We start from the raw sequence: 26657 nt of genomic DNA, 5'->3' as shown, positions 1-26657 counted from the left end.
TTTTCAAATCAGGAAGAAGAGATAGTTCTTCATTAAATGGTCAGAGACTGGCAGAAAGTTAGCTCTTTCTCAAAATCAAAATGAATTTCATTTGATCAATGATTTTAATAGAAAAAAGTGAAAGTATAAAGGATTACAGTGATAAATCCACAAATTATTTGATTCTCTGCTTTTGAGTGTGGGCTGAACTTCAGGTCAGCTTCCAGTGAGTAGAGTGTGGCAAGGAAAAATACTAACTTTACAGTGGAGAACCATGACAGACACTTTGACCAAGTGATCAAGTTTACCATTACTGCAATCAGATACATCAGTATCACATGATGTGGTGAGAAAGGTATGCAAATGTATATAAGAGGTGAAAGGCTCCTCACCTCTGTGGCACACCTCCCCCACGTCTACAGTCTTGATCTAATTGTGAGAAATCACCAGACAAACTCAGATCAAGGGACGTTCAACAGAATGCCTGACCAGTGCACACTGAAGGTGTCACGGTCATGAGACACAAGAAAGACAGGAAGCCACACTGAAGTAGGCGTGACATGAGAGGGCGTGACACCTAAAGCTAGGTGGGGACCAGGCCTGCATCCTGAACAGAAAAAGAATCTGGATAAAGGCCACAGTTTGTTGTATTGATGTTAATTTCTTTACATTTGATGATTATTTTATGGATATGAAGTTATGCTGGATGAAGGATATAATATCGAGAATTCTTCGTGCTATCAGAAAAGATTTTAAAAGAGTGTAAATGCTTGTGACCTTGGATTAGGCAATGGTTTCTTAGCTGTGACACCAAAGCACAAGCAACAAAAGAGAAAATGGATAAACTGTACTTCACTGAAATTAAAATCTTTTGTTTTCAAAAGATATCATGAAAGAGAAACGATAACTCATGGAAGGGGAGAAAATATCTGCAAATCATATCTATGATAAGGGGCTTGTATCTAACATATACAAAGAATGCATTTCTAGTAATAGAAAGACAAATAACCTGATTAAAAACACACAAAGAACCTGAATAGCTGCTTCTCCAAAGAAGATAAACAAATGTCCAATATGCACAGGAAAAGATGATCAATATCATTAACCATCAGAGAAATACAAATCAAAACCACAATAAGATCCACTTGATATCCACTAGTTGGTTATAATCAATAAGACAGACAACAACAAGTGTTGGTGAGGATGTGGAGAAACTGGAACCCTCCCCTACACTGCTGGTGAGAATGTAAACAGTGTAGCAGCTTTGGAAAACAGTCCGTCATTTCCTCAAAATGTTAAGCATGGTTTCCATGTAACTCACTCTTAGGTATATACTTAAGATCAAAGAAAACATGTCCATACAAAACCTTCGACATGAATGTTCATAGGTACATTATTCACAGCAAAGTGGAAATGACCAAATGTCCATTAGTGAATGGACAAATAAAAAGTGACACTGCAATCCTATTCAGCAATAGGAAGAAGTAAACATGGACAGACCTTGAAAACATTAAGCTAAAGTGACTAGCAGCCAGCCACAAAAAGACCACATTAGGGACTTCTCTGGTGGTCCACTGGCTAAGACTCCATCCCACTGCAGCGGGTCCAGATTCAATTCCTGGTCAGGGAGCTAGATTCCATAATGCTGCGACTAAGACTTCACATTCTGCAATGAAAGAGTTCACATGCTGCAACCAAGGATCCTGCATGCCACAACTAAGACTCAGTGCAGTCAAATAAATATATATTTTTAAAAGACCACATATTATATGATTCTATATATATAGAATATCCAGAATAGACTAATTCATAGGGATAGAAAATAAATTAGGTGTTGCCTAGGGCTGGAGAGTTGGGATTGATTTCTAAAGGGTATGAGGTTTCTTCCTGGGATGATGAAAATGTTCTAACACTGTGTGATGGTTGCAGAACTTTGTGGACATACTAAAAACCACTGAATGGTACACTTCAGATGATGTAATGATATGGTATATAACTTACATTTCAATAAAACTGTCATTATGGGAAAGACATTATGGGATTATGGGAAAAATGTTTATAATTTTTAAAAAGAAAATTGGATTTGGGAAAGTTTTTCTAACTATAGTTAAAAAATCTCAAAAATCATAAAATCATTTAACTAAAATTTTAAACATCTGTAAGACCCGTAAATGACATAAACATTAGTGTCTTCTTTGTATTCTCCAGTAGATAGCATACTCCTATTTATTTTCTTTTTTGTGTGCTAAATCTCAGTGCTAGCCTATATATAGGTATAAATATTTGTTGATTGAGTACCAGTCCTTTTTATATTCCTTTTTATCAGAGTACTTACTTATGACTGACTCATGCTATTATGAAACAGGTTAGTCCTGTTTTATTGTAATTCTCTCTGAAAAGGCAGGCTAGAGTCATAAATCATAAGCATTAAAAGGCCAACAAGAGGGAAAGAAAAGCTAAGCCATAGGCTGGGAGGAAATACCTGCAGAAAACATAGCTGATAAAGGGCTAACATACAATGTACACAAAGAACTCGTGTATCGATAATTCAACAAGAAAATAAACAGATCAATTTAAAAACAGGCAAAAAGATCTGGACAGACAACTGGCCAAAACAAATATTCAGACGGAAAATAAGTATAGGAAAAGATGCTAAACACCCTGTTTCATCAAGGAATTGCAAATTAAAACAACTGCAAACTAAAACACCTATCAGAATGGCCAAAATCCAGAACATGGAGAACACCTCTGAGGAGGTGGAGCAGCAGAACTCATTCATTGCTTCTGGGAATGCAAAACGGTACAGACACTGTGGAAGACAGTTTGGCAGTTTCTCGCAAAGCTAAACATACTCTTTTCTTCCCCCTCCTTTAAACTCTTTTATTAAATAATACCTCATGATCCAACATAAGTATTAAAATAACACAATGCTGAATAAAAGGGAAAGTGAAAATGCCCCTTCTCAAAATGTTTCGAGAATAAATGAATGCAGGACTTCCCTGGTGGTCCAATGGTTAAGAATCTGCCTTGCAATGCAGGGATGTGGGTTTGATCCCTGGTTTGGGAACTAAGATCCCACATGCCGCAGAGCAACTAAGCCTATGCCACACCTACTGAGCCCACGTGCTCTGAGGCTCACGTGCCACAACTAACTGAAGCCCATGTGTCCCAACTAGAGAGTCTGTGCATCACAGCCAAGATCTTGCCTGCAAGAACTAAGACCCTACACAGCCAAACAAATAAATCTGACAAAAGAGAATAAATGAGGCCATGCTGCGGTCCCCCCGCCAGCCCTTCCTCCACCTCTGCCACCTCTACACGACCCCCGCCCTCCGTCCCTGAGAGGAGCCATATTCGGTCTCCTCCGCGGCCCGAGGTGCAGCCACGGCAGACAGTGGGGACACCCAGGCGGTGGGCAGCGGCAGCGCGGGCCAGGCCTCCACGGGAGCTGCGATGGCATGATGGGCGCTGTCGGGAGCAGTGGCCCCAGCAGCCCAGCCTCAGGGCCTCTCCGGGACCTCGCACTCATCACGCTCGTCTTGGAGCAGTTCAAGAGCCAGGGCCTGTTTGACACCTTCTGCCCGGACTGCCTGGCCCAGGTGGACAACAAGCCGGCTTACTAAAACTGGAGGCAGAAAGTGGATAATTTTGTTGTCAACACATCTGGATAAGTGGGAATGGAATCCTACTATGAACAAAAACCAGCTGTAAAATGGTCTGAGGCAAGAGTGTGGTTCAGTCAGGGATGCTGGAAGCTGGAGTGGACAGAATTCTTTCTGAAGTGATGGATCCCAAACTAAACCATCTTCTGGCCACAAACGGAAACAGCAATTCATGAATTCCTGGCGGCCCAGAAAAAGGCAGCTATGCCAGCGCCCACCCCAGAACCTAGAAGCCAAGACCCTCCAGCTCCATCCCAGAAGGCTTCCCAAGAATACACCTGCCACATTTTGGAAGCTCCTTTGAATTAACGGTGAAGAACTGGATTCACTTACTACATTCAACTTCAGAAATGAAGACAAGCCAAGGTCCTCACTGACTTCAGGGTTCAATGCTGACTGTGGGGTGTTCAGATAGAAGAGGGATCGAGCAGGGCTGTAGGAAAGTGACCATGTCGGCCCCCACCCGGTGCTGCCATCTGGCCAGCCTGTCCTAGGGGATGACACCCAGCAGACACTACAGCTATATTAAGAAACACCACATCACCTTGGGGTTGTCCTGAAAGTAACCTTTGTTACTTAAGAGACTGTGTAGGGATTTTAGCATTTGTGCTTCAGGATAAGCAGAAGCTACAGTGAAGCAACACAACCAGTCTCAAAGATGCAGTTTAAAAGAATGATAGTAAAGGTTAGCCAGCAGTAGGTATTTGACAATGCTTATTTGATACTGTTTCTCAAAGTTGCAAATCAGAGTGTACAAGCTATTAGTACCAGATAGCTGTAAAATTGTTGCTACCCTCTTTACATAACTCTTGTAGCTTCTGCTTCCTTTCCACTGTCAGTCAGTTCAGTTCAGTCGCTCAGTCGTGTCCGACTCTTTGCCACCCCATGAATTGCAGCACGCCAGGCCTCCCTGTCCATCACCAACTCCCGGAGTTCACCCAAACTCATGTCCATCAAGTTGGTGGTGCCATCCAGCCATCTCATCCTCTGTCGTCCCCTTCTCCTCCTGCCCCCAATCCCTCCCAGCATCGGGGTCTTTCCCAATGAGTCAACCCTTCGCGTGAGGTGTAAGAGGTGTCAAAACATGGGACCCTCGAATGGGACCCTTGAGTGCATGAGGAAATGCAGAGTTGGGGGTAGGGAAAAACATTTGCAGACTCTGTCCAGGGCTTCTTCCTATCCTGCAAGGGCTAGTGAGTCTTGGGTGTGTTTATTTTATTCTCACGTTTGTGTTTTTTAGAAGGTGAATAAGTGGCTTAAGTTTTATAATTAAATCATTTGATACTCTGAAAAAAAAATGAATGCAAGATAAATTATATACTCTTTAGAAGAGCATATAAGATCTCTTACTATCTGAACCCAGTTTATCTTTTGAAACTATTTTCCACCATTAATCTATTAAACACATTCCCAAATACTGCATTTTTTTAATACCACTAGGCCCTTTGCTTGCTATTTTGCTGTTTTTTTATATTATTATCATGGTCAACTATATATAACATAGGATTTATTATTTTAACCATTCTTAAGTGGATAACTTGCTATTTTCCTTGTCTGGAATTTTAAGAAAAAAAAATTTTTTTTTTTTTTTGGCTGGGCAGCAAGGCATGCAGGATCCTAGATCTCAGACCAGAGACAGAACCTGTGCCCCGTGCAGTGGAAACGCACAGCTTTAACCACTGAACTGTTGGGAAATCCCCTCTTTGTCTGGAATTTTCCTTCACTTTTCTATACTGGTTAAACTTCCTTTGGAAATTTTGAAAACTCTTCTTGATAGTTCTAACCCCCTCCTTGCTCTTGTAACACATTGTACAGGATTGTCTTATCTGTCTCCTCTCAGCTCATGGGTTCCTCAAAGGCAGAGATGGTCTGATTTATCCTGAAAACCTAGTGCCCGTTGCTGGGGCTGAGCAAAGAAAGTGCTCCATCAACTCTTCCTACACTTCTTTGTATCTCTGATACTTGCTTCTGAAGCTAAACATACTCTTAACATAGGATCCAGCCATTCCTATTGCATTCGGCATTCACCAAAATGAGTTGAAAATTAACATCCATACAAAAATCCACCAACAAAATGAACAAACTCTAGAGCTCTACTGTACAACACTGCACCTATAGTCAACAACATACATTTAAAATTTTGTCAAAGGTGTGTATGTCATGTTGTGTTCTTATCACAATAAAATATCCAGAGTTTAAAAGATTCACCTGAATGTTTATAGCAACTTTATTCATAACTATCAAAACTTGGGAGATGTCCTTTAATAGGTAAGTGATAAACAGACTGTGGTGCACCCATACAATGGAATGTTAATCAGTGCTAAAAAGAAATGAAGAGACACTGGAGGAAATGAAAATGCATACTGAAAATGCTATATCCTTTATGATTCCAACTCTATGACATTCTAGAAAAGGGACAGTAACAGATCAGTGGATGTCAGGTGTTCAGAAAGAGGGAGGAAGGGATGAATATGTGGAAAAAAGGGGATCTGTGGGGCAGCAAGGCTATTCTGTATGATGATGTTATTAATGGAGGATATGTGTTATTACACATTTGTCAGAACCCACAGAATGTACAACACAGAGTAAACCTGATACAAACTCTGACCTTTAATGTATCGACACTGGCTCCCCAAGTGTGACCCATGTACCACACCAATGCAAGATGTTATCAGGGGATGGGAGAAAGTTAGAAGGAAACCGTGTACTTTCTGCTCAGTTTTTTTTTTTTTTAATCTAAAGCTGCTAAAAGAAATAACACTTATTAACTGAAGAAACAAACAAAAAAGACAACACAGAATAAGGCAGAGGCCAAGTGAACAGACGCTGGAGTTTGTCTACTCTGTGTTTGAATTCAGCAAGTTATGAACTCTCCCCACTTCATCAGCTCTGAAGTTTATTGTCAACCTTTGCCTAGAAAACACTATTGTGCAGGACCCAGTACGTCTCACACAAAGCAAGTGACTAATACACATCTGTTGACCTGACAGGTACCCTCCTAATCACAAGTGACTAATACACATTTGTTAACCCAATAGGTACCTTCCTAAGTACAGTTTTAACTGTCACCCAGGAATTCGCAAATCTCTGGTTTATTTTCCTAAAACTAATTCCTGGATTATAATGATAACAATGAGGCCTTTCTCAGTTTTTGTCTCTCATAGGGAAGCATCTGTCTGCATGTGAACGAGTTTCTAAACATGGAACAATAAATAAACAGTGAATCTCAACAAAGGTTTTTTTGCATTTTGAATTTGGAGTATATAATAAAATTTATATTTTCATGAGCATATATAACAGTTATGAATCTTCAATTTTATTACCACATGGTACTCTTTATGACTTTATGAGACATGTGGGGCAGCTACAATCCTCATTTACAGCAGAGAGAGAAATTCAGATGACTGCAGCCAACCTAGTCTCTATCCTTGCAACACCAGTCAAACTCTGAGGCTACAACTGGACTTGACCTGGTCTCTGAAGTTACAGGACCTGAAACTAGCTGTTTCCTTCCTCCCTCCCTTCCTCTTCTTGCTTTCCTTCTTTTCTGATTAAAAGGAGATGTCAGCCTGGCAAAGGCTAATTATTTATATTCTTACGCACTCAACTGCATAACATTTATTTTTATGCTTCATTCTTTCCAATAAAATGAATTTTTAAAAAGTAAAACCTAGCATCAGACAATCAATTAGATTATGATGAACACAGGAGGGGAAGAGGTTTGAAGCACTGAACCCTAAAGCCTCTTAAACACTAAAAATCTGTTTTCTGAGAGTCACTCTTTTATTAAAAAAAAAAAATCAAGGTATTAATTTTCTCTACTTGCAGCATACTAAAAACTATAATGTTGGGAATAACTTTTTAAAATCCACTTATCCCTTTTTACTTTTACTAAATCTTAAAAAAAAAAAGGTAGATAAAAATAGTATGGGAGAGCTCAGTTCCAGAGTTCAAATAGAGTATTATTATCATCATTTAAAAGAATACTTATTTACTATAAAAAAGCAAATTTTTTGATGCATTGTAATTCAGCATACAGAAGTTATCATTTGCTTTTGAAATCTGATGATTCGGTACCAGACAAAACTGTAATTCCATTGCTTATATAGCTAATACTTTTCTTAAAAATATCTGGAACTAGGTAGTCTAATTTCCTTCAGAGGGTTAAAAAAAGTCACAACCTTTACCCCTTTTCTGAATACAAACCTGACACTTAACTTTAGAGATTTAACACTTAGACACCTTGACTAAATTTTGGTAAAGAAGTGAGGTCAAAAAGTTCAGAGAACTTATGATACACCATACAAAATCACACTGATGGCAATTCTGTGTCCATCTCTTTGATGTCTGTAGTCCTAACACCAGGCCATGAAAACAGCAATGATTTAGAGACCCAGTGAAAACAGAAATAGTAATTTTGGTGGGATTTGGATGGCACCTGACCCAAGAATGATTTCAATTAAATTAGGAGGAGGGCAGATTGCACCTGATTACTCTATTCTGAAAAACATGAAGCATATTGTGGACAAAAAATGTCACCTGCTAATTTAAGTATACAAAAGATGTTGAGGCCATCAAGCCATCAGCCACAGCTGCTGCCTCCAACAGTACACCCTGAGGGGATTCAGAATGGAGAAAAGCAAGGTGCTGGCCCTAGATAGTAAAGATGCCTGTCAAAGGAATAACTGCAATGAGCCCAGACTCTTGCGTCTTCCCATACAGAGAAAAGTGCTAAATTCATTAATTTGAGATGTCTAGTTTTCTCTAATTAGCAGTAACCTTTTGATGTTCCACCTACCTGGATTTTCTGTTTTTACTCCCTGGCCCTAAACTCCTGTATATCCTGGCTCTTCTCGTAACTCTCTGGAACAGTCCTTCAGAGCTATCTCAGAGGCTGTCTCTTGGGTTTAAGCCCTCAGCATGTCTGTTGATCATATCAGGCTTCCCTGGTGGCTCAGTGGTAAAGAATCTGACTGCCAATGCAGGAGACACGGGTTCAATCCCTGAGTCAGGAAGATCCCCTGGAGAAGGAAATGGCAACCCACTCCAGTATTCTTGCCTGGGAAATCCCCTGGACAGAGGAGCCTGGTGGGCTACAGTCCATGGGGTCGCAAAGAGTCAGACATGACTTAGCAACTGAGCATGCACTCGTGTCTGCTGAATAAAACATAACGCTCAACTTTCAGGTTTTGTTCCCACCCCCCACTAGTTGACCTGACTAGTTGGTGACCCCAAAAGGACCTAGAGCTGACTTCTGTCCTTCACCTGAACTCTACAAGGAAAGAGAGCCCTGGTACCAGCAGTGGCCTCTCCTGCTCACCCACCTCCCTGGAGAGCCAAGACGAATCTGGGTGACTCTTTCCTGGCTCTAGGCGCTCCAGACTATTGGTTGATGCTTCTGAGTTTTATCTGGTGAAGTATAATAGGTACCTAGCTGCCCAGATGAAAGATATTGAGTTGAAAGCTCCCTGGCTGAAAGACACTGAGTGCTCTGGACTGGGTGATTAAGTGAGAGGCTGGCCTAACATCTTTGCCTCCAGTTAACATTCCAGCCAGGTTTATCTATATACAAAACTTATACTTCCAAGTACTTACTTAATTGGGAATTACAGGAAATCATGCCTTGAAAATGACTAAGATGGGGTTCTTTCATTGTGTACAGAGTTAAGTCAGACAAAGCCAGCTTGATAAAACATCTTTTCAGAATTCTGACCTAAAACAAACAAAAGCCCTCTAGGAAGAACTTGCATTTCTCTGTGTCTTTGCCTACTTGCCTAAATGCCTACTTGATCCTTGGTGGTGTACAGGGTGGGGGTGGGGGTGTGTGTGTGCATGTGTGTGTGTCCTGAAACTTGGTCTCTGCCATCCAGAAGGTACACATATGGTGTACATCTGTCAGCCAATCGAACAGACTGAGATTCTGCACAGTCTGTTGTCCACTGTGCCAACTCCCAGGCACTTCGTAATCTTAACCTTTATTGTGTCAGCCTTCATTTCCTCAGACTACTTTGGGGAGTAAAGCTTCTGGATCTTGTTTAGGTGGCATCCTCCACACTCTCTTGTGGGGAAGCCTCTTGCATGTTATAGGTTTGAGTCACTATTAACATATAGCTCATTAATGGCCAGATGATGATCTTTTAAATGGAAAAACTTAAATTGGTAAATTTTTAGAGAGCTCTCATAACAAGCACTGTTTTATTGGTACCCATGAAAGAAGCAAATTAGAGGGTGGGAAAACACATATAATGATTAACCTAAGAACTCCTTTAAAACAAACAAAGAAAAAAAGTTTGGGAAGACTTATTTGTGGTCTCTGCTTCCCCTCAATGGGTCTTATAGATGCTAATAAAAGCATTAGAATAATTAATGTTAAGATGAAAGTTAAAAAAAAAAAAAAAACAGAAACGGAAGTCTACAGACTTCTTCCCAACAAGATGAAAATTTTTAAGGTACTTGTTCCCCCAAAATAAAGAAATCTATAGATGGTTGTTAATAAATGGGATAAATAAGACAGGTGTTAATGGCATTAAAGCAAAAAGTTTTGATGCAACACTAAGTAAAGATGAATGAGCCAAAGGGACACCCTGTTGGTTCCCAGTATTAATGAGCCCCAAACAAGTCTGCTCTACTTACCCAGTTTAAAAAATATATACCCTTAAAAGGCTGGGAAAAAAATTATAATTAGCTATCTGACCAACAATTAGTTGCGGCAACAGTTAGACCTATTAGTCAAGTTACAAGACTGACAAGAGGGCTTGTGTCCCTTGGCTCAATCCCTCACTAGGGATCTGAGTCTTTTATACAAAATAGATAAAATGGTTGGAGAATGTAAGAAAGGAAAGCTTCTAGGACTCCTTTTAAGACCAAAGCTTGTTGACTGGGTTCTAATGGGAACCAAAGTTAAAGGTATAAAAGTTGACAGAATTGGGATGAAAGTTTATAAAAATAGGTACATTTAAATAAGGCTTTATATAAGATGTTTACAAGTCTTCTGCTGAATTATATTGTGGGATAGACATGTTTCACTGGGCTTCCTCTGCTTGGTATTATAAGACAGGGTATTTGAATCTGGCCCTCAGAAAATATTATTTAAACATATGAAAGGAAATCAATATGGTTACCTGAGCCAAGACAATATAAAGTAAAAACTGGGAACTAATATTCAGGGGCTAAAAAAATAATAGACATTTTGCTCTGGGTCTAACCTGTGTTCTCAAAAGAGGGGCTTTGTCAATGCCTCATGCAAGTTTTTGAAGGCATGACAAATTAAATCCTAAAGTTCTATAACCCAGGACTCTTTTGTGATTTTCAGTTTAGCTGGAAATCTCTGATACAAAAGCAAATCAAAGTAAGTATAGTTGGGCAAATCAACCTTTTAATATCAGGAGCTACTGTATCTTGCAAGTCTCTACAGATCAGAAATGTAAAGACAGCTCCCAAAGAACTGAGACTGAGCCTAATTAGCTCAATCAAATAAAACCTGGAATGGAGTAGGGGAAATGGGAAAAAGACCTTTTAAAACTCGAACTGTTGGAAAGGTTCCCTCACCCAAAATCTAATTCTTAGCCTCCTTAAGGGTTTATCAAGGACAAATATAAATCTGAAGACTTTTCTACAAATAGTGAAGTAGTAATCTGAGCAAACAAATTTATCTTATTCCAACTGTTACTTATAAACTTGTGAGTTTATATGGTAATACCTGATTCATAATGAAGCTTTTAGAGTGAAGCTATGCGATCTCTAGTTTTGTCTGTTTATGTGTCTCGGTGTACGTCACATATGAGATATCTCTAACTCTGGAAAATATGAACAAAATTAAACTTATAAAAGAGCTCTATTTAATTGACTTAAAGTAAGTACTTACAAATTAAATATTTCTAAATATAAAAGAAACTTGGAGGGAATTTGGGGCTCACATGGTTTAGAAAATATTCAATATTAAATTAATATCTAATATTAAAGTTATCTTAAGCTCATTGGTTTAGTCAATACAGACATGTCTTACTTTTATTGTATGTAAGTTTACTGAAGGTCAGTAAGTTCATGTCATTTCTGTTACAAAGTTTGTCAATGTGAAAAAAAAATTTTAACTTGATATGACTTTAAGTTACCAAATAAAGGTAAATGAGAGAAGAATTTTCAGGTCAACTCTTTAGGAATTCTTTTGTTTTGGGTATGTTTATCTTAAAATAGTCTGTTCAGATTTTTGGTAATTTGAATTTTGATAAGTTAAATGATGGGAATTCCTTGAATATCCACGTTATTTCATATAAGATAAAATAGTGGAACATTAATTGCTAAACAGGTCTAAATTTACCTACTTTTGTTTCCTCACAAGAGGGAAACTAAAGATCTTTGGCTTTATTGGACATGTCTTGTATCACATAGAAGAAAGAAATTATGTTATGAGAAAATATATGTTTCTAGAAGTTATAGAATATCCCAAATGGGAAATGCTGGTTTCACAAACAGTTCACAGTCACTTATTCCTTTTAGGTTTCTGCTAAAGATTAAGGTTTTTAAGGGTTAAAACTATAACACGTCATCAAAGCTACTAAAACTATCAAGGGAAGTAGTTCATTGTATAAGGAAAGTAGGAGGTATGTTTTCAGCAAAAGAAGATTGAAGAATAGAAATGAACCTGTTGGAAATGTAAGGGTGATTTTGTCATAGAGTCAATTGGATAAACAATTAAGGAACAAACTAATAAGAACAGAGAAAGTTGTGGAAGGTCTATAGAAAAGAAGCCCTGAAAAATGAGTTTTGGAAATGGCCCAGCTAGGATTAGATTAAATTTAATAACATAAATGGATTTTGTAATTAAAAGCAGGCTGGAGTAGGATTGGTCTTGGTTCCTCTCTCTGTTAACAGAGAACAAAATTTTCCCTGCTTTTGATAACAGATTGAGTTTCTGTGCTTCTAAATGATCTGTTTTTGCTTTTGAACTATTCTGTCACTTTGGTTAAGTGAATAAGTGTTGTTTCACAATGACCTATGATCCTACTTGACCAGTGTTTTGAAATCTTGATATTTTTGACAAACTTCCCAAATAGCAAATTCTAACTAAAGTCCTTTTGACCTTCAACTAACTCTGGGATACTCCAAAGGAACCCTGATATCACAAAGAGAGATTTTAAACTAATTAGGTTCATTTATGTTAACATACATGGGAAACATTGTCACATAAGTGGTGGTAAAGCCATCTAAGGTTAGTCATTAATACAGATATTCTAAAATTTATAAAGAACTCCCAGAAGTCTGGTATGTCCTGTTATCAATATAATGCTATCAATGATACTTATAGTTATTATCTTAAAATGCTGTTTGTCACAGAAATATCCAAGTTTCTTGTCAATTGCATTGTAATCAGATCTTTAGCCATGTCATTTGAAGTATTTTGTCATTTATAGACAATCATTGCTTCACTCTGATGCTTTTGTAAAATGAAGATCTTCAAGATTTATAAAAATGACTTTTTGGCAAATAAAAATTCCTGATAACTTTCAGATCATATCACTGAACTGAAAAACCTTTCCTCTTACACTTACCTACAAGTTGATAAAGTATACCTTTGTAAATGAAGATGAAACATTATCTTTCTCTCTACGTGATCCCTCCAAAATTTGGCTTGTTCAGTTGGTTCTCCTGTGGATTGGAGGGCTTATTTCAACCAGACTACAGCTAGTTATACTGATCATTGTTTTAATTTGCTCTCTTGTTGGATTCAAATTACTTATGACTTGTCCCTCTCTCTGCTGCACTATGACCTTATTAATGTAGTGAGCTGAATTACTTATATCCTTTCTATTTCATAAGATTTCCTTTGGCATCATCCAATGTTTAACCAGGCCTCCAACAAAATTAATGTCTTAAGACAATTTACATATAGATTAACTCTATACAGAATAATTGTAACAGTGCAACTTCAGATATGGGAAGAAATGACAAGGGAAAACATCTCCTGGATCATAATAAACTAGTGAGACAGGCACTCCAGAGAATTTCAGATTATCAACAGGGCCTGATCCAAAAATAACACATTGGGTGGCCTATTAACAGAATCTTTGCCTGATCTAGGAATGAACCTTCCTAGCACCAAGGGACAAAAACTGGTCATGAAATGACTCCCAAATGGTGGTCAAATTTATGAGTTAGAGGAGGCACTGTGGACAAGGAATATCACCTATTGTATCAGTAAACAAAGGATGCTGTGGCCATCAAGCTCTCAGCTACTGCAGCTGTCCCTGACTGTGTACTCTGAAGGGATTCACGATGGAGAAAAGCAGGACACTGGGCCTAGATAGTGGAGATGCACATCAAAGGAATGATTTCAATGAGCCCAAGCTCTTACGTCTTCCCATACACAAAAAAGCACTAAATTAATTAACTTGAGATACATTTTTTTAATTAGCAGTAATCTTTTGATGCTCCAACTACCTATTTTGTGTGTTTCAGCTTGTTTGTTTTTGCAAAAACTCCTATATATCCTGGCTTCTACCTTACCTCTTCAGAACTGTCCCTCAGAGCTATCTTAAGACGCTGTCTCCTAGGCTAAGTTCTCCCTGTGCCTGTTGAGTAAAACATAATCCTCAACCTTTTAGGCTGTGCATTTTTTTTTTTCATTCAACAGTATTTACACATTAGGTGTCATAAAACACGCACCAGTAATAGAAACTTTAAATTCCAATTATTTAATACATAGTAGACAAATTTGACAAAATTCTACTTTTGTGAAAATTTACATAAGAATATCCGTGAATCTGCAATATGTACACTTGTTTATTCTAGAACCAAAATTTAACTTAAATAAACTACAGAAAAAAATTAAGTCAGTTTTGAGAGATATCTTGGAGTAAACTTTTTGTTTTGATTTTTAAAACTGTTTTTAAGTAAAACAAACAAAAACCGTCCAACGACATCATTCTACTTTTTTTTTTTTAAGGTGAAAGGGGAGGTAATGAGGTATTTTACTAAATCATCATGATGGTTTTAGGGGCAACCATAACACGATACGCCGTAGAGTTAATTTTAGACAACACAGAAAAATTCCAGAGATAACCTGATGACTTGGGTACCATATAAAAGTCAACATGACACAACAGAGTTCAAATTCTTAAGAAAGTAGTAGGACGGCTGCAAGACGCGTCAGGCGAGGACCAAGGAGAAAACCTGTGTAATAGTTAATTTACCTATTTTCCAACAAGGCTGTTGCAAGTCTAGGACAACATCTGGGCTTTGGGAAGAGGGTCAGCACCAGGGTTCGGGGAAAATTCCGCTCGGGAGCCGCGTTGACAAGTTTCCTCCGCCCGTGACCTCTGCCCTAGTTGTCAACTTTTTCAATAGGGACAAGCCCGGGGAGGAACCCAGGATCCACCTGGCGCTGACCGCGCGCCCTTGCCCGAGTTCCTCCCTAGTGAGGCGAGACCGGACTGCCCCGCGCCCTTGCTGTGTCAACCCGCGCCCGCAGACCCCGCTCACCCGGGCAGGCCAATCTGGCCAGCAGCACCTGCATGTTCACAGCAGAAAGGACGCTGGCGCACGCCGGGGAAGGAGGTTGGGCTTGGGTCGTAAGGGCTCGGGACCTCTAAGCCACTGGGGGCGCCATCGCCGGCCGGGACGCAGGCAGTCACCACCTGCGGGCTCCGCGGAACGCTCCAGCTTCACCACGCTCCCGCCTGTCTGCTGTGCGCGGGCGCCACGAGTGACGCGACGCGACGCCAGCTGCGCTTCCGGGACACGGACCGAAGTGGCAAGGGAAGGGACTCCAAGTCCCAGCGCCGCCCGCGGCTGCAGGCTGCGCGGCCTCTCACCCGGCGTGCGCTAAGGGCGTTGGAATGGTTGGGGTGGGGGACCACAAATCCCAGGGTGAATCGCGCAGCAGAGCCCCAAGACGGTGAGGCGGAGCGGCGCGCACGGCACCTTGGGAGCTGTGGTCTTCTGCTCCGGCGTCTGGGAGCCCGTTGGGAGGTTTTCCCCTGGAGCGGAGAGCAGCCGCAGGCTAACTCATTGGCATCTGATTGGCTGTCCCTAGAAAGTGACAAGGCTTCGCGGTCACTGGCGGAGAGCCGAGAGGAGGCGGGCCCGCTGGGCTTTGGGCGCGAGCGGTTGAAAGAGACGGTTGGTGTTGGTTCGGCCTCTCAAGTCCGGTCCAGTCGCCCAGCCCCGCTCCATGGCGAACCCTGAAGGGCTACAGGTTTCCCCGCCGCCGCCGCCCCCTTCTTCTCCTTCGTCTTCAGACACGTCTTCAGCATCTTCCCCCGGCGCCCCGGGAGGTTTGGGCTGGCCGGTTCCGAGCAAGAGCAGCGGCCGACTGGTGGACCCGCTGGAAGAGGTGGAGCTGCAGATCGGAGACGTGAGTGCGGCCGGCGGGTCCGGGCGGTGTCCCTCACGTATTCAAGAGCCGCGTCGGGAGTCCAGGGCATCCCTCTCCCGCCGCGCCCGCGCCGGGTCTTTGTGCCTGGAGGTCTGGTTCCGCTCTCGCGCTGTAACCCGAAACGGCGCAGTTCACAAACCCACCGCCCTGCCTAGTCCGCGGGGCTGAGGGCCAGACAGGGATTCCTCTGCTGGGACTTGAGCCGTCTCCCTCCCCCTAGCCCTGTTTAGTTGGCCGCCTGCCCAGAGCCTGCTGGCTAGGCGATTATCCGTCTGGGCGGACCCAGTTAGGATGGGTTAGTCCCCGCCCCGTGGTCCAGATTGCTTCCCCTAACAGTACAAAGACCCGTCCCTCTGATGGCCGGGATTCCTGGTCTGGACGGCTCCTGTTGAGTCTCCAGTTTGTAGACGCGCGCGTACACTCACAGCCATCCAGCCACCCATCACACACAGTCGGGTTTCTCGATTTAATGTCAAGTGAATGAAGTCTGTAGGGTGATGTCTTAACCGGGAGATCCTCCTGTGCAGATTGCAAACCGCGGGGTGAACTCTGTTATTCTCTTATTCCTCAGCAAGTATTTGTTGTTTTAAAAAGATGGCTGAAATGCTGACACAGCTTCATCTTTGCTGAACCAGGCTGGTTCCAAGTGAGCGTGTAGAATGCAGTGCTGACGTGTTTGTTACCCAGGAACAGTGTTATTTTATACAGTGGGTGAAGAAAGCATTTGATCAAGAAGTGAGTTTTCCACCAAGAGTGCTGTGTTTTCTGCATGGGTGTTGTTTTTGTTGGCGTTAATTGTGAGCTTAGAGTGTCTGTTCTTTGGTTCATACGATTTCATGGACTGCAGTGTTAAACATAAAAATAGCGGAGCAAGTCCCTTCCTCCCATCAGTAAGAGCTGTATCATAAGTCCTTCAAATACTTCTGGTACTTGGTGTCAACGGGCCCAAGTCGTCTTGTTGAGCTAAATGAGACTAGTGTATTAGCACCCGAAAAAGATGCTGACTGGTCATGTCTCATACATAATGTATATCTTTCTAGTAGACATATGTCCTCAAAGCTTACTTAGTGTAGAAAATTTTTTTAGGTTCCACTAAAAAGCTGGCGTGTCTTAGTTTAAAGATTTTTAACTTTTAAAGAAAAGAACTTGGGCATTGGATTCTAAGCTATTTTCAGCCAGGTTCATAAAATAGGGAGATAATTTAAAAAATAAACTTATATTGTTTGACTTTTCTTTTCTTTTTTTTTTTTTAAACTTTCAGGCAGCATTTTCATTAACCAAACTTCTGGAAGCCACATCTGCAGTATCAGCTCAAGTGGAAGAGCTTGCCTTCAAATGTACAGAAAATGCACGTTTCCTTAAAACATGGCGGGACCTCTTGAAAGAAGGCTATGATTCCTTGAAGCCTGACAACTAATTTGACTGTAATAATGCATACCTCCTTACCTAGGATGTTTGCACATGTACCATAGGGACTGGATAATCGCACGGTTCTGGATACTGAAGATGAAATTTTTCTTGGTTTTCTTCATTTTGTGAAAACAGAATGCTGATGTTATTTTTGAGGCTGATTCATATTTATCTTTAAACACTTTCTGTCCTCTGAACTTTCAAAGAATCTTTTATGAAAGTTAATCAGTAGATAATAATGCCACAGTGTTACCAGTAGCAAACTAGGTGGACCATTATGCTCTTCTATTTGCAAGAAGATTCCAAGAATAGCAGAATTTGAAATTGAGCTTTATTTATGAGCCAAAGAAGGTAAACTTTCATGTTACCATTGTTAGAGTTAGCTCCACTGGGCTAAGTTCCCTAGAACCAATGATTGTGTCTTAGTTACTTACATATTTCCAGCAACCTAAAACACTGTTACACAACAGTCACTAGATGTTTGTTAAATAAGAGTTGACAGCATGATTGAAAGCTGCTTTTCCTTCTTGATTTTAGCATAAAGATGCTAATTGTTTCTTGAAAAAGTATTTGAGTCAGAACCTCACTGACTTGAAGGAAAATGTTATCTTTTTTTTTTTAACAGGAATTTGAACTTTGGTAACAACTTTTAAAAATATATGATAAATATTTTTCACCCCTCTGTGATGCTTTTCAAAAAAACTTACTGAAGCCTATCTTGAAAAAATACATATTTTTTTTCTCTGTTTCTGAGGTTAACTGCTTTTATGGATATTTCTCATAGTCACTGTTTTGTATGTTTAATTGTTCTCTTTAAAGTGCCTTATCAAAATTATGGCTCTGTATTATTATTCTTGGAGCTTGGCAGGTAATAATTTTAAATTCTGAATGTAATAATTCTAAACAAGTACTTTTAAAAAATGCATCAAATTTAAATGATGTAATTATTTTCATATTATTTGATCTTCATGACATTGCTGTTTTACTTGTCTCATATCTTATGTTGTGCGCACATGCTCTCTCTCTTGGTGAGTTTGTGTCATATATGTTGGTGATTAAGCCAACTAATTCTCTGTTGTGTGACTTCTGTACGTATCTGATGCAGCATCTTAATTCTTTGTAGCTGTGGAGGTATGCACAGAACTACACTTCCAAGCCCCACAATGGGCCTGTGAAAGGGGACACATGGATGGGCAAAGGATAGTTTTATTTAACATATGAAGTCACAGTTCTTGATTAATTTTTTATGTTAAAGATAACACTTGTGGTGTGTTGCTATACCAAAGAGATGCTTATTTTGATATTAGAAAAATATTTTTCTTACGTGTTGTGAAAGTTGCAATTTTTAAAATCTATAAAAATAAGCTTGTTCAAAGCAAATGTTCTTTTCATTTCTTCAGGTTCATTATTTTACAACTTTATTGACGGGATAGGGAACACATGTAAATCCATGGCTGATTCATGTCAATGTATGGCAAAAACCACTACAATATTGTAAAGTAATTAGCCTCCAACGAATAAAAATAAATGGAAAAAAATAAATAAAAAAAATAAATCTCAGGCGGAAAACTAAAATAAATAAATAAATAAAACCTTATTGAAATATTTCAAACCTAAGAGGGAAGGTGAATCACTTAACACCCATATGTTTCCACCATGCATATTTAAGAAATTTTAGCATTTGGTTATGTTTTCTTTAGATCTGTGAACATATTAATATGTAAGTGTTAAATGCATTTGAAACTTATTTTATTACCTTTTGATTCCATCCCTTTCTCCCCAGAGATAACCTCTGTCCTAGAGGGATTGCATATTCTAGTTTGTGTTTTTATGTTTTTGATACACATATGTGTTATCAAAACACTACAAAGTACTATCTTGAAACTAATATTATTGACTGTATGTCAAATAAAAAAAATACTATTTTGTGTGTGTAGTAACCAGCCTCCAGAGGGCCCCAATGGTCTTCTGATATTCATTTCTTATAGATGGTCCCCCACACTGAATAGTGCTGCCTCGTGTAAGTACAGGACATTGAGGAAATGTGGTGTGATTTTGCAGGCGATACCTTTTGACCATTTTTCTGTTATGTTTTGTCTTTTCCTTATGGATTTATAGCTATTACATATTTTCGATACTACATAATGCTCTGTTATGTATGTTTCAACTGTCTTGAAGTCTGTGGTGTATCCTTGTATTTGATTATAGAGTCTTCTTAAATAAACATTTTTAATTTTAATGAATTCTCACCAGTCTTTCATAATAGTGTTTTCTGAGTCTTGTCTAGCAAATGTCATAAAGATACTCTCCTGTACATCTTTCCAAAAGTTAAAAAAAAGTTTTTTAGTGTTTAGATGTTTAATCCACCTGAATTTCTTTTTGTTTGTGGTTTAGCTCTTGGGTTTTGTTTTATTTATTTTTGTATGTGTATAGCTGTTCCTCCAAATACCATGTTTCAGATGCTATATGTCATTCAGTTACCAAATAAATGACTTGGTCTGAGCTCTGCATTCATTCTTTTGATCTCTTTGCTTCATCTCATGCTATGATTCTCTGTAACTTCCCCTAGTTTAGCTGTATCGTAAATGTGATCTGTACTACTTTGGTCTTTGTGTGTGTGAGTTCCTCTCCCTGCCTGCCCCATCCCCCAACATATGTTTTTCTAAGGTAGAAAAATCATGTTAATTGATTTCTAATTTTATTTAATTGCCATTTGCTTGGGTTAACCCCCAATTTCAGGCAGTGAGCCTTCTGATGACACTTAATTCCTCTTGCAAAACTCATAGCTGCTATAGTTTGGAGTCCACAGGCCCACAGCTCAGCTTTGCTCACAGGTTCTATTGCCATGTGTGGTCCACGGAGAAGTTCATCTTATTTTCAAGAGTGACTTAAAAAAAATTCATCCCTTTTTATATTTCTTTTTGCTCTGCTTCATGGGAGAGATGGGGAAGGAGGTCAAAACATAAACATTTTCTTAAAGCCAAAAAAATTTTAAACTTAGTAGTTCATTGCCAAATCTACATAAACCTCAGAGGACAACTTAATGTTCTGACTGATGTAAACTTTTTTAAGAGCCTCAAGAGGATGACGTCAGTAAAATGGAATTTTTAGTGTTAAAATACTGTGTTTAGTTTCAAAAATTCTGAGCATGAAATAAATGCCAAACAATGTTAGGTTTATAAACATTATTTCATGTAACCATATTAGCTCTTTGAGGAAAGTGATATTATTCCTATCTATAGAATAGAAGGCAATGGCATCCCACTCCAGTACTTTTGCCTGGAAAATCCCATGGATGGAGCCTGGTGGACTGCAGTCCATGGGGTCGCTGAGATTCGGACACTACCGAGCAACTTCACTTTCACTTTTCACTTCCATGCATTGGAGAAGGAAATGGCACCCCACTCCAGTGTTCTTGCCTGGAGAATCCCAGGGACTGGGGAGCCTGGTGGGCTGCCGTCTATGGGGTCGCACAGAGTCGGACATGACTGAAGCGACTGAGCAGCATAGAATAGAAAACAGGCTGAGGTGAAATAATTTGCCTGAGGGTCTCCAACAACAAAACTAATATGCTTGTTTATATTATGCCTTGCTACCTATCTCTTGGTTAATCTTATTAATATTCAAGGCTGTGATTTTACTTAGTTTCCCCATATGTGATAGTTTATGTGTCAACTTGACTGGATCACAGGGTACCCATATGTTTTGTCAAACATTCAGGGTATTTGTGTGAGGGTGTTTTTGGATGAGATTAACAATTCAGTTAGTAGACTGAATAAAACAGATTGCCCTCCATAATGTGGGTGGGCCTCATGCAATCAGTAGAACCATGGACCTTCCTGCCTAATGACCTTTGAACCAGACCATTGGCTTTTCCTGGTTCTACAGTATCTTCTGGCCTTTGGACTTGAACTGGGATATTGGCTTTGCAGGTTTTTGGACTTGCCAGCCTCCATAATCTCATGAGCCAATTCCTTATAATCTCTTTGCATATGTAAATATATATATATTTTTGTTGAAAGTACGACATTCTTATGTAAAAAGTGTATTTGTGTTATTTCATGTAAGAATGGAGAAGGCAATGGCAACCCACTCCAGTATTCTTGCCTAGAGAATTCCGTGGATGGAGGAGCCTGGTGGGCTGCTGTCCATGGGGTCGCACAGAGTCAGACACGACTAAAGCAACTTAGCAGCAGCAGCAGCAGCAGCATGTACGAACAGAAAAGACTCAGATATGGCTTTAGTAATGATGACATACAGGCCTGGTTGCCCCACAACATGTGGGGTCTTCCCAGAGCAGGGATCAAATCCATGTCCACTGCATTGGAGGTGGATTCTTAACCACTGGACCACCAGGGAAGCCTTTAGAACTTGTTTTTGCCCAAGAAGTTACCCTGTACTTCTCAGATATTATCTCTCCAACCCCTCTACCCTGGTAACCTCTGATCTACTTTCTGTCTGAATTTGCTTATTCTAGGTATTTCATGTAAGTGGAATCATATAGTTATTTCAACTTTTTGTGTCTGGCTTATTTCACATTATCTTCTAGCATGTGTCAGAATTCATTCCTTTTTGTGGCTGAATAATATTCCATTGTGTGTGTACACCACATTTTGTTATCTGTTCATCAGCTAATGGGCACTTGGGTTGCTCCTATCTTTTCGCAACTATGAATAATGCTATGATGAGTATTTGCAAACAAGTATCTGAGTCCTGTTTTCTTTTGGGTTTATACTCAAGAGTGAAATTGCTGAATCATATGGGAATTCTCTGATAAACTTTTGAGGAACAACCAAAAGGTTTTCTACAGTGACTGCATCATTTTACATTCCCACCAGCAATGTAGGGGCTTCCCAGGTGGCTCAGGGGGTACAAAATCTGCCTGCAATTCAGGAGACTCAGGAAATGCAGGTTCGACCCCTGGGTCAGGAAGATCCTCTTGAGGAGGGCATGGCAACCCACTCCAGTAGTGTTGCCTGGAGAATGCCATGGACAGAGGAGCCTGGCGGGCTACAGTCCATGGGGTCACAGAGTCGGACATGACTAAGCACGCATGCACAAATAAAACCAGCAATGTAGAAAGGGCTTAGTCGCCATATCCTTGCCAATGCTTGTTATTTTCCATTTTTAAAAAAAAAATTGTAATCCCCTAGTAGATGTAGTGTTATCTTATTGTGGTTTTGATTTGTATTTTCCTAATGATTAGTGATACTGGACATGCTTATTGGCCATTTGTATATCTTCTTTGAAGAAATATCTATTCAAGTCCTTTGACCATTTGAAAAATTGAGTTGCTTGTCTTTTGTTGAGTTGTAAGAGTTCTTTATGTATTTTGGAGTTCTTTATATATTTCTCAGATATGTGATTTGTAAAAATGTCCTTTCATTCTGGAAGGTTGTCTTTTTATTGTGTTTGTTTCTGTTCTTTGATGCACAAAAGTGTTTGATTTAGTTGAAGTCCAGTTTATCCATTTTTTCCTTTTCTTACTCATACTTTTCATGTTATATCTAAAAATCCACTGTCAAAGCCAAGGTTCTGAAGATTTCCCATATATTTTCTTCTAAGTGATTTATGTTTATATCATTGATCTGTTTTGAGTAAATTTTTATATATAGTATAAAGTAGGGGTCCAACTTCATTCTTTTGCATGGTAATATCCAGTTGTACTGGCATCATTTATTGATAAGACTGTTCTTTCCCCATTTGATTATCTTAGTATATCTGTTGAATATCAATTGACTGTAAATATGAGGGTTTTATTTCTGTACTCTCAGTTCTATTCCACTGATTTCATTCTAGCTTTTCTGATTCATTCCTTTGCAATACTTCTATCACCTTTTTACAATCTCATATAATGGTGATCATATAAAGCAAAAAGACAACTGGGCTGGAAATTGATAGAAAGGTGCTGTTTTGAGCTATTATCAGAGCACCTTTTTTTCCATAGGAATAAATGTGTATTGCCTCTCAAGTGTATGAAGACTTGAAGAGAGGTAAAATGAGTTCTTAAAATAAAATATTTGCATTTTCCAGTAATGAGACATTTTCTCTGATGTTAGTATATTGATTATTAGAAAACATTAAACTTTTATTTAAAAGTGTCCACGATCCTTATGTTTTCAAGACAGGCAAAGCTGTACCTTAGATTAAGAGTTGCAGGTGCACTTTGTATTAATATATTCTTGTAGTTATGCAATTTAACATTGCAAATTGACAAGATTTTTTACTATTTGCTCCCAGGAATTTATCACAGTGCCATGCACATAGTGGGTACTCAGTAAATGCATGCTAATAGAACAAATGAGCCTTTCTGAAATATATTTCTCTTAATTTCCTATCAAAATATGTACTAATACATACACATTATCAATATAATTTATTTCCCTTCACACAGGCATCAGTCATTTTGATTTCTCCCAAATAACCTCATGTCCTTCTAAGTGAATTGATTTTAGCCATTATTATAAATTATTTTGTGGCATTTAGTTTAAACTCATAAATCCATCATGAAACATCTCACAGTATTCTCTGTGTAGAAATTGGTATCTGTCAGTTATGAATAGGAGTTGAGTCTAGTTGATTGAGAAATAAGTGATAATTTAGAGGGGTCTGCGAAAAGAACTGGCTCCATTAACTCAGAAGGCATCTCCTGCATGGGCCACATTTCTACCCAGATGAATGATGGATCATATGTCTTCTGACTTCCTTTGCTGTCTATAGATCTTCTCTGTCTGTAGTTATACCAGAACTGATGGATCATTTCTTTGAATGGTCTTGTGGTAAGAGTATAGAGAATTGGGTTCAAAGCACTGTTGATAGGCAGAATAAAAATCACTACCCAAGAGGTTATGGTACCTGGAAGAGAAAAATGAAATTTGTTGAGTTTTTGTGGATGTTTACAAGGTATGTAAACATCTTTTTCTTAGTTCTCCCCCAGCTGTCTTTTTAGTCTTAATTTCCTCCCCCCCACCACCTCACCGATGTCACATAATTAAATACCAAGTCTACATGTAGTTCCAGGATGTTTTTCCAGGGTGCTAGTATTTGAGGGGGTGCTGACATTTCACCCTGTATATTGTCACCCTGCTTATTTAACTTATATGCAGAGTACATCATGTGAAATGCTGGGCTGGATGAAGCACAAACTGGAATCAAGATTGCCGGGAGAAATATCAATAACCTCAGATACGCAGATGACACCACCCTTATGGCAGAAAGTGAAGAAGAACTAAAGAGCCTCTTGATGAAGGTGAAAGAGGAGAGTGAAAAAGTTGGCTTAAAACCCAACATTCAGAAAACTAACAGCATGGTATCTGGTCCCATCACTTCATGGCAAATAGATGGGGAAACAGCGGAAACAGTGGCTGACTTTATTTTTGGGGGCTCCAAAATCACTGCAGGTGGTGATTGCAGCCATGAAATTAAAAGACACTTACTCCTTGGAAGGAAAGTTATAACCAACCTAGAAAGCATATTAAAAAACAGAGACATTACTTTGTCAACAAAGGTCTGTCTAGTCAAGGTCATGGTTTTTCCAGTAGTCATGTGTGGATGTGAGAGTTGGAGTATAAAGAAAGCTGAGCGCTGAAGAATTGATGCTTTTGAACTGTGGTGTTGAACAAGACTCTTGAGCGTCCCTTGGACTGCAAGGAGATCCAACCAGTCCATCCTAAAGGAAATTAGTCCTGAATATTCATCGAAAGGACTGATGCTGAAGCTGAAACTCCAATAATTTGGCCACCTGATATGAAGAACTGACTCACTGGAAAAGACCTTAACACTGGGAAAGATTGAAGGCAGGAGGAGTAGGGGACGACAGAGGATGAGATGGTTGGATGGCATCACCGACCCAATGGACATGAGTTTGAGTCAGCTCCGGGAGTTGGTGATGGACAGGGAGGCCTGGTGTGTTGCAGTCCATGGGGTCGCAAAGAGTTGGACACAACTGAGCGACTGAACTGAACTGACATTTCAAGAAACAGGTTTCGGGCTAAGTAACTTCCTGAATACAAACAACAAAAGAATTCTAGTAGCTAGAAATGTTTTTTTTTTTTTTTTTTAACCGGGTGATTACATATTACTCTGATATGATTCAATTTTAGGAAAAACAATATTGTTTAGTATTTAAATCATATCTTTGCAAGTGTTTTAATTACTAGGTAGTGCGTGTAGTATTTCTTAGAATATATAGGCTTATCCTTAATATATTTCTGCTATTTATCTGGTTTGAAAAACTGGTATGCATTTTTAGGCTTTTGACTAGATATTTATTTCAGTAAAAATATCTTTGGCTAAACTTATCTTAAAATTACTGTAGTATATATGCAACTACCAAATACTCATATTTTCTTTATGATTTAATTTATGCTATGTTCCCTCTTCTACTTGTAAAATGTAAGGCACTATCACCACTAACCATGGGAAAAAGCAAAGTTAAAATTGTATGTTTATAAATTTTTAAAGTGTGAGTGCACATTGCAATATGCAAACAGTTAACAGGATTTTTATACATTTTTATTGTGGTAATTATACATAACATAAAAATTTCCATTTTAACCATTTCTAAGTGTACAGTTCAGTGGCATTAACTACGTTCAGATTGTTGTGGAACCATCACCACCATCCATTTCCAAAGCTTTTTCATCTTTCCACACTGAAACTCTGTGCCTTTAAACAATAATCCCCCATACCTTCTTCCCCTTAATCCCTGACAACGCCATTCACAAAATTTCTGTCTTTGTGAATTTGATTACACTAGTTATCTCATATAAGCGGAATCATACAGTATTTGTCCTTTTGTGACTGGCTTGTTTCAGTAGCATAATGTCTTCATAATGTATCCATATTGTAGCATGTATCAAAATTTCCTCCCTTTAAAGGCTGAATAATAATCCACTGTGTGTATATAGCATATTTGGTTTAAGCATTCATCCAGTGATGGACACTTGGGTTGTTTCATTTCCACATTTTGGCTTCTGTGAATAATGCTGCCTTGAACTTGGGTGTATGAATTTATGGTTCCCATAATCAGTTCTTTTGGGTATATATTCAGTAGTAAAATTTCTGGGTCCCATGGGAATTCTATGTTTAATTTTTTGAGGAACCACCATAGTGTTTTCTATAGCAGCTGTGCCATTTTACATTCTACCAGTACAAGAGTTCTAATTTCTCCACATCCTCACCAGTACTTACTATTTTCTGTTTTTGAGAACAATCGTCCTAATGAGTATGGT

The 26657-nt window shown here is 39.2% G+C and overlaps 3 protein-coding genes, 1 long non-coding RNA gene and 1 pseudogene across 4 annotated transcripts in view; 2 read left to right on the top strand and 3 right to left on the bottom strand.

Annotated features, from left to right (window-relative positions):
• Positions 1–15488, bottom strand: part of ETFDH (electron transfer flavoprotein dehydrogenase) — a 41262-nt gene extending 25774 nt beyond the window's left edge. Inside the window, exon 1 of the mRNA XM_043902308.1 lies at positions 15120–15488. Coding sequence (XP_043758243.1) covers positions 15120–15153 — 34 coding nt within the window. The 5' untranslated portion in view covers positions 15154–15488. The remainder of the gene's footprint in view (positions 1–15119) is intronic.
• LOC122695649 lies at positions 2697–3950 on the top strand (annotated as a pseudogene).
• On the bottom strand, positions 9407–15110 carry LOC122694061. Its single transcript, XR_006341092.1, has 2 exons — positions 14831–15110; positions 9407–11437 (listed from the first exon to the last, which is right to left on the bottom strand). It is a non-coding gene; the product is annotated as an uncharacterized LOC122694061 (long non-coding RNA).
• Positions 15489–15580: 92 nt separating the features above from the next.
• C5H4orf46 (chromosome 5 C4orf46 homolog) lies at positions 15581–18804 on the top strand. Its single transcript, XM_043902312.1, has 2 exons — positions 15581–15993; positions 17276–18804. Exons 1-2 carry the CDS (start codon positions 15811–15813, stop codon positions 17429–17431), a joined length of 339 nt encoding a protein of 112 aa, XP_043758247.1. The 5' UTR covers positions 15581–15810; the 3' UTR covers positions 17432–18804.
• Positions 18805–23818: 5014 nt separating this feature from the next.
• The window catches only part of RXFP1 (relaxin family peptide receptor 1), a 95042-nt gene continuing 92203 nt past the window's right edge, over positions 23819–26657 (bottom strand). Inside the window, exon 18 of the mRNA XM_043900736.1 lies at positions 23819–24279. Coding sequence (XP_043756671.1) covers positions 23978–24279 — 302 coding nt within the window. The 3' untranslated portion in view covers positions 23819–23977. The remainder of the gene's footprint in view (positions 24280–26657) is intronic.

The sequence above is a fragment of the Cervus elaphus genome, chromosome 5 (genome assembly GCF_910594005.1).
Source record: "Cervus elaphus chromosome 5, mCerEla1.1, whole genome shotgun sequence".
Classification (NCBI taxonomy): Eukaryota; Metazoa; Chordata; class Mammalia; order Artiodactyla; family Cervidae; genus Cervus; species Cervus elaphus.
This window is presented reverse-complemented; position numbering and strand designations above follow the sequence as displayed.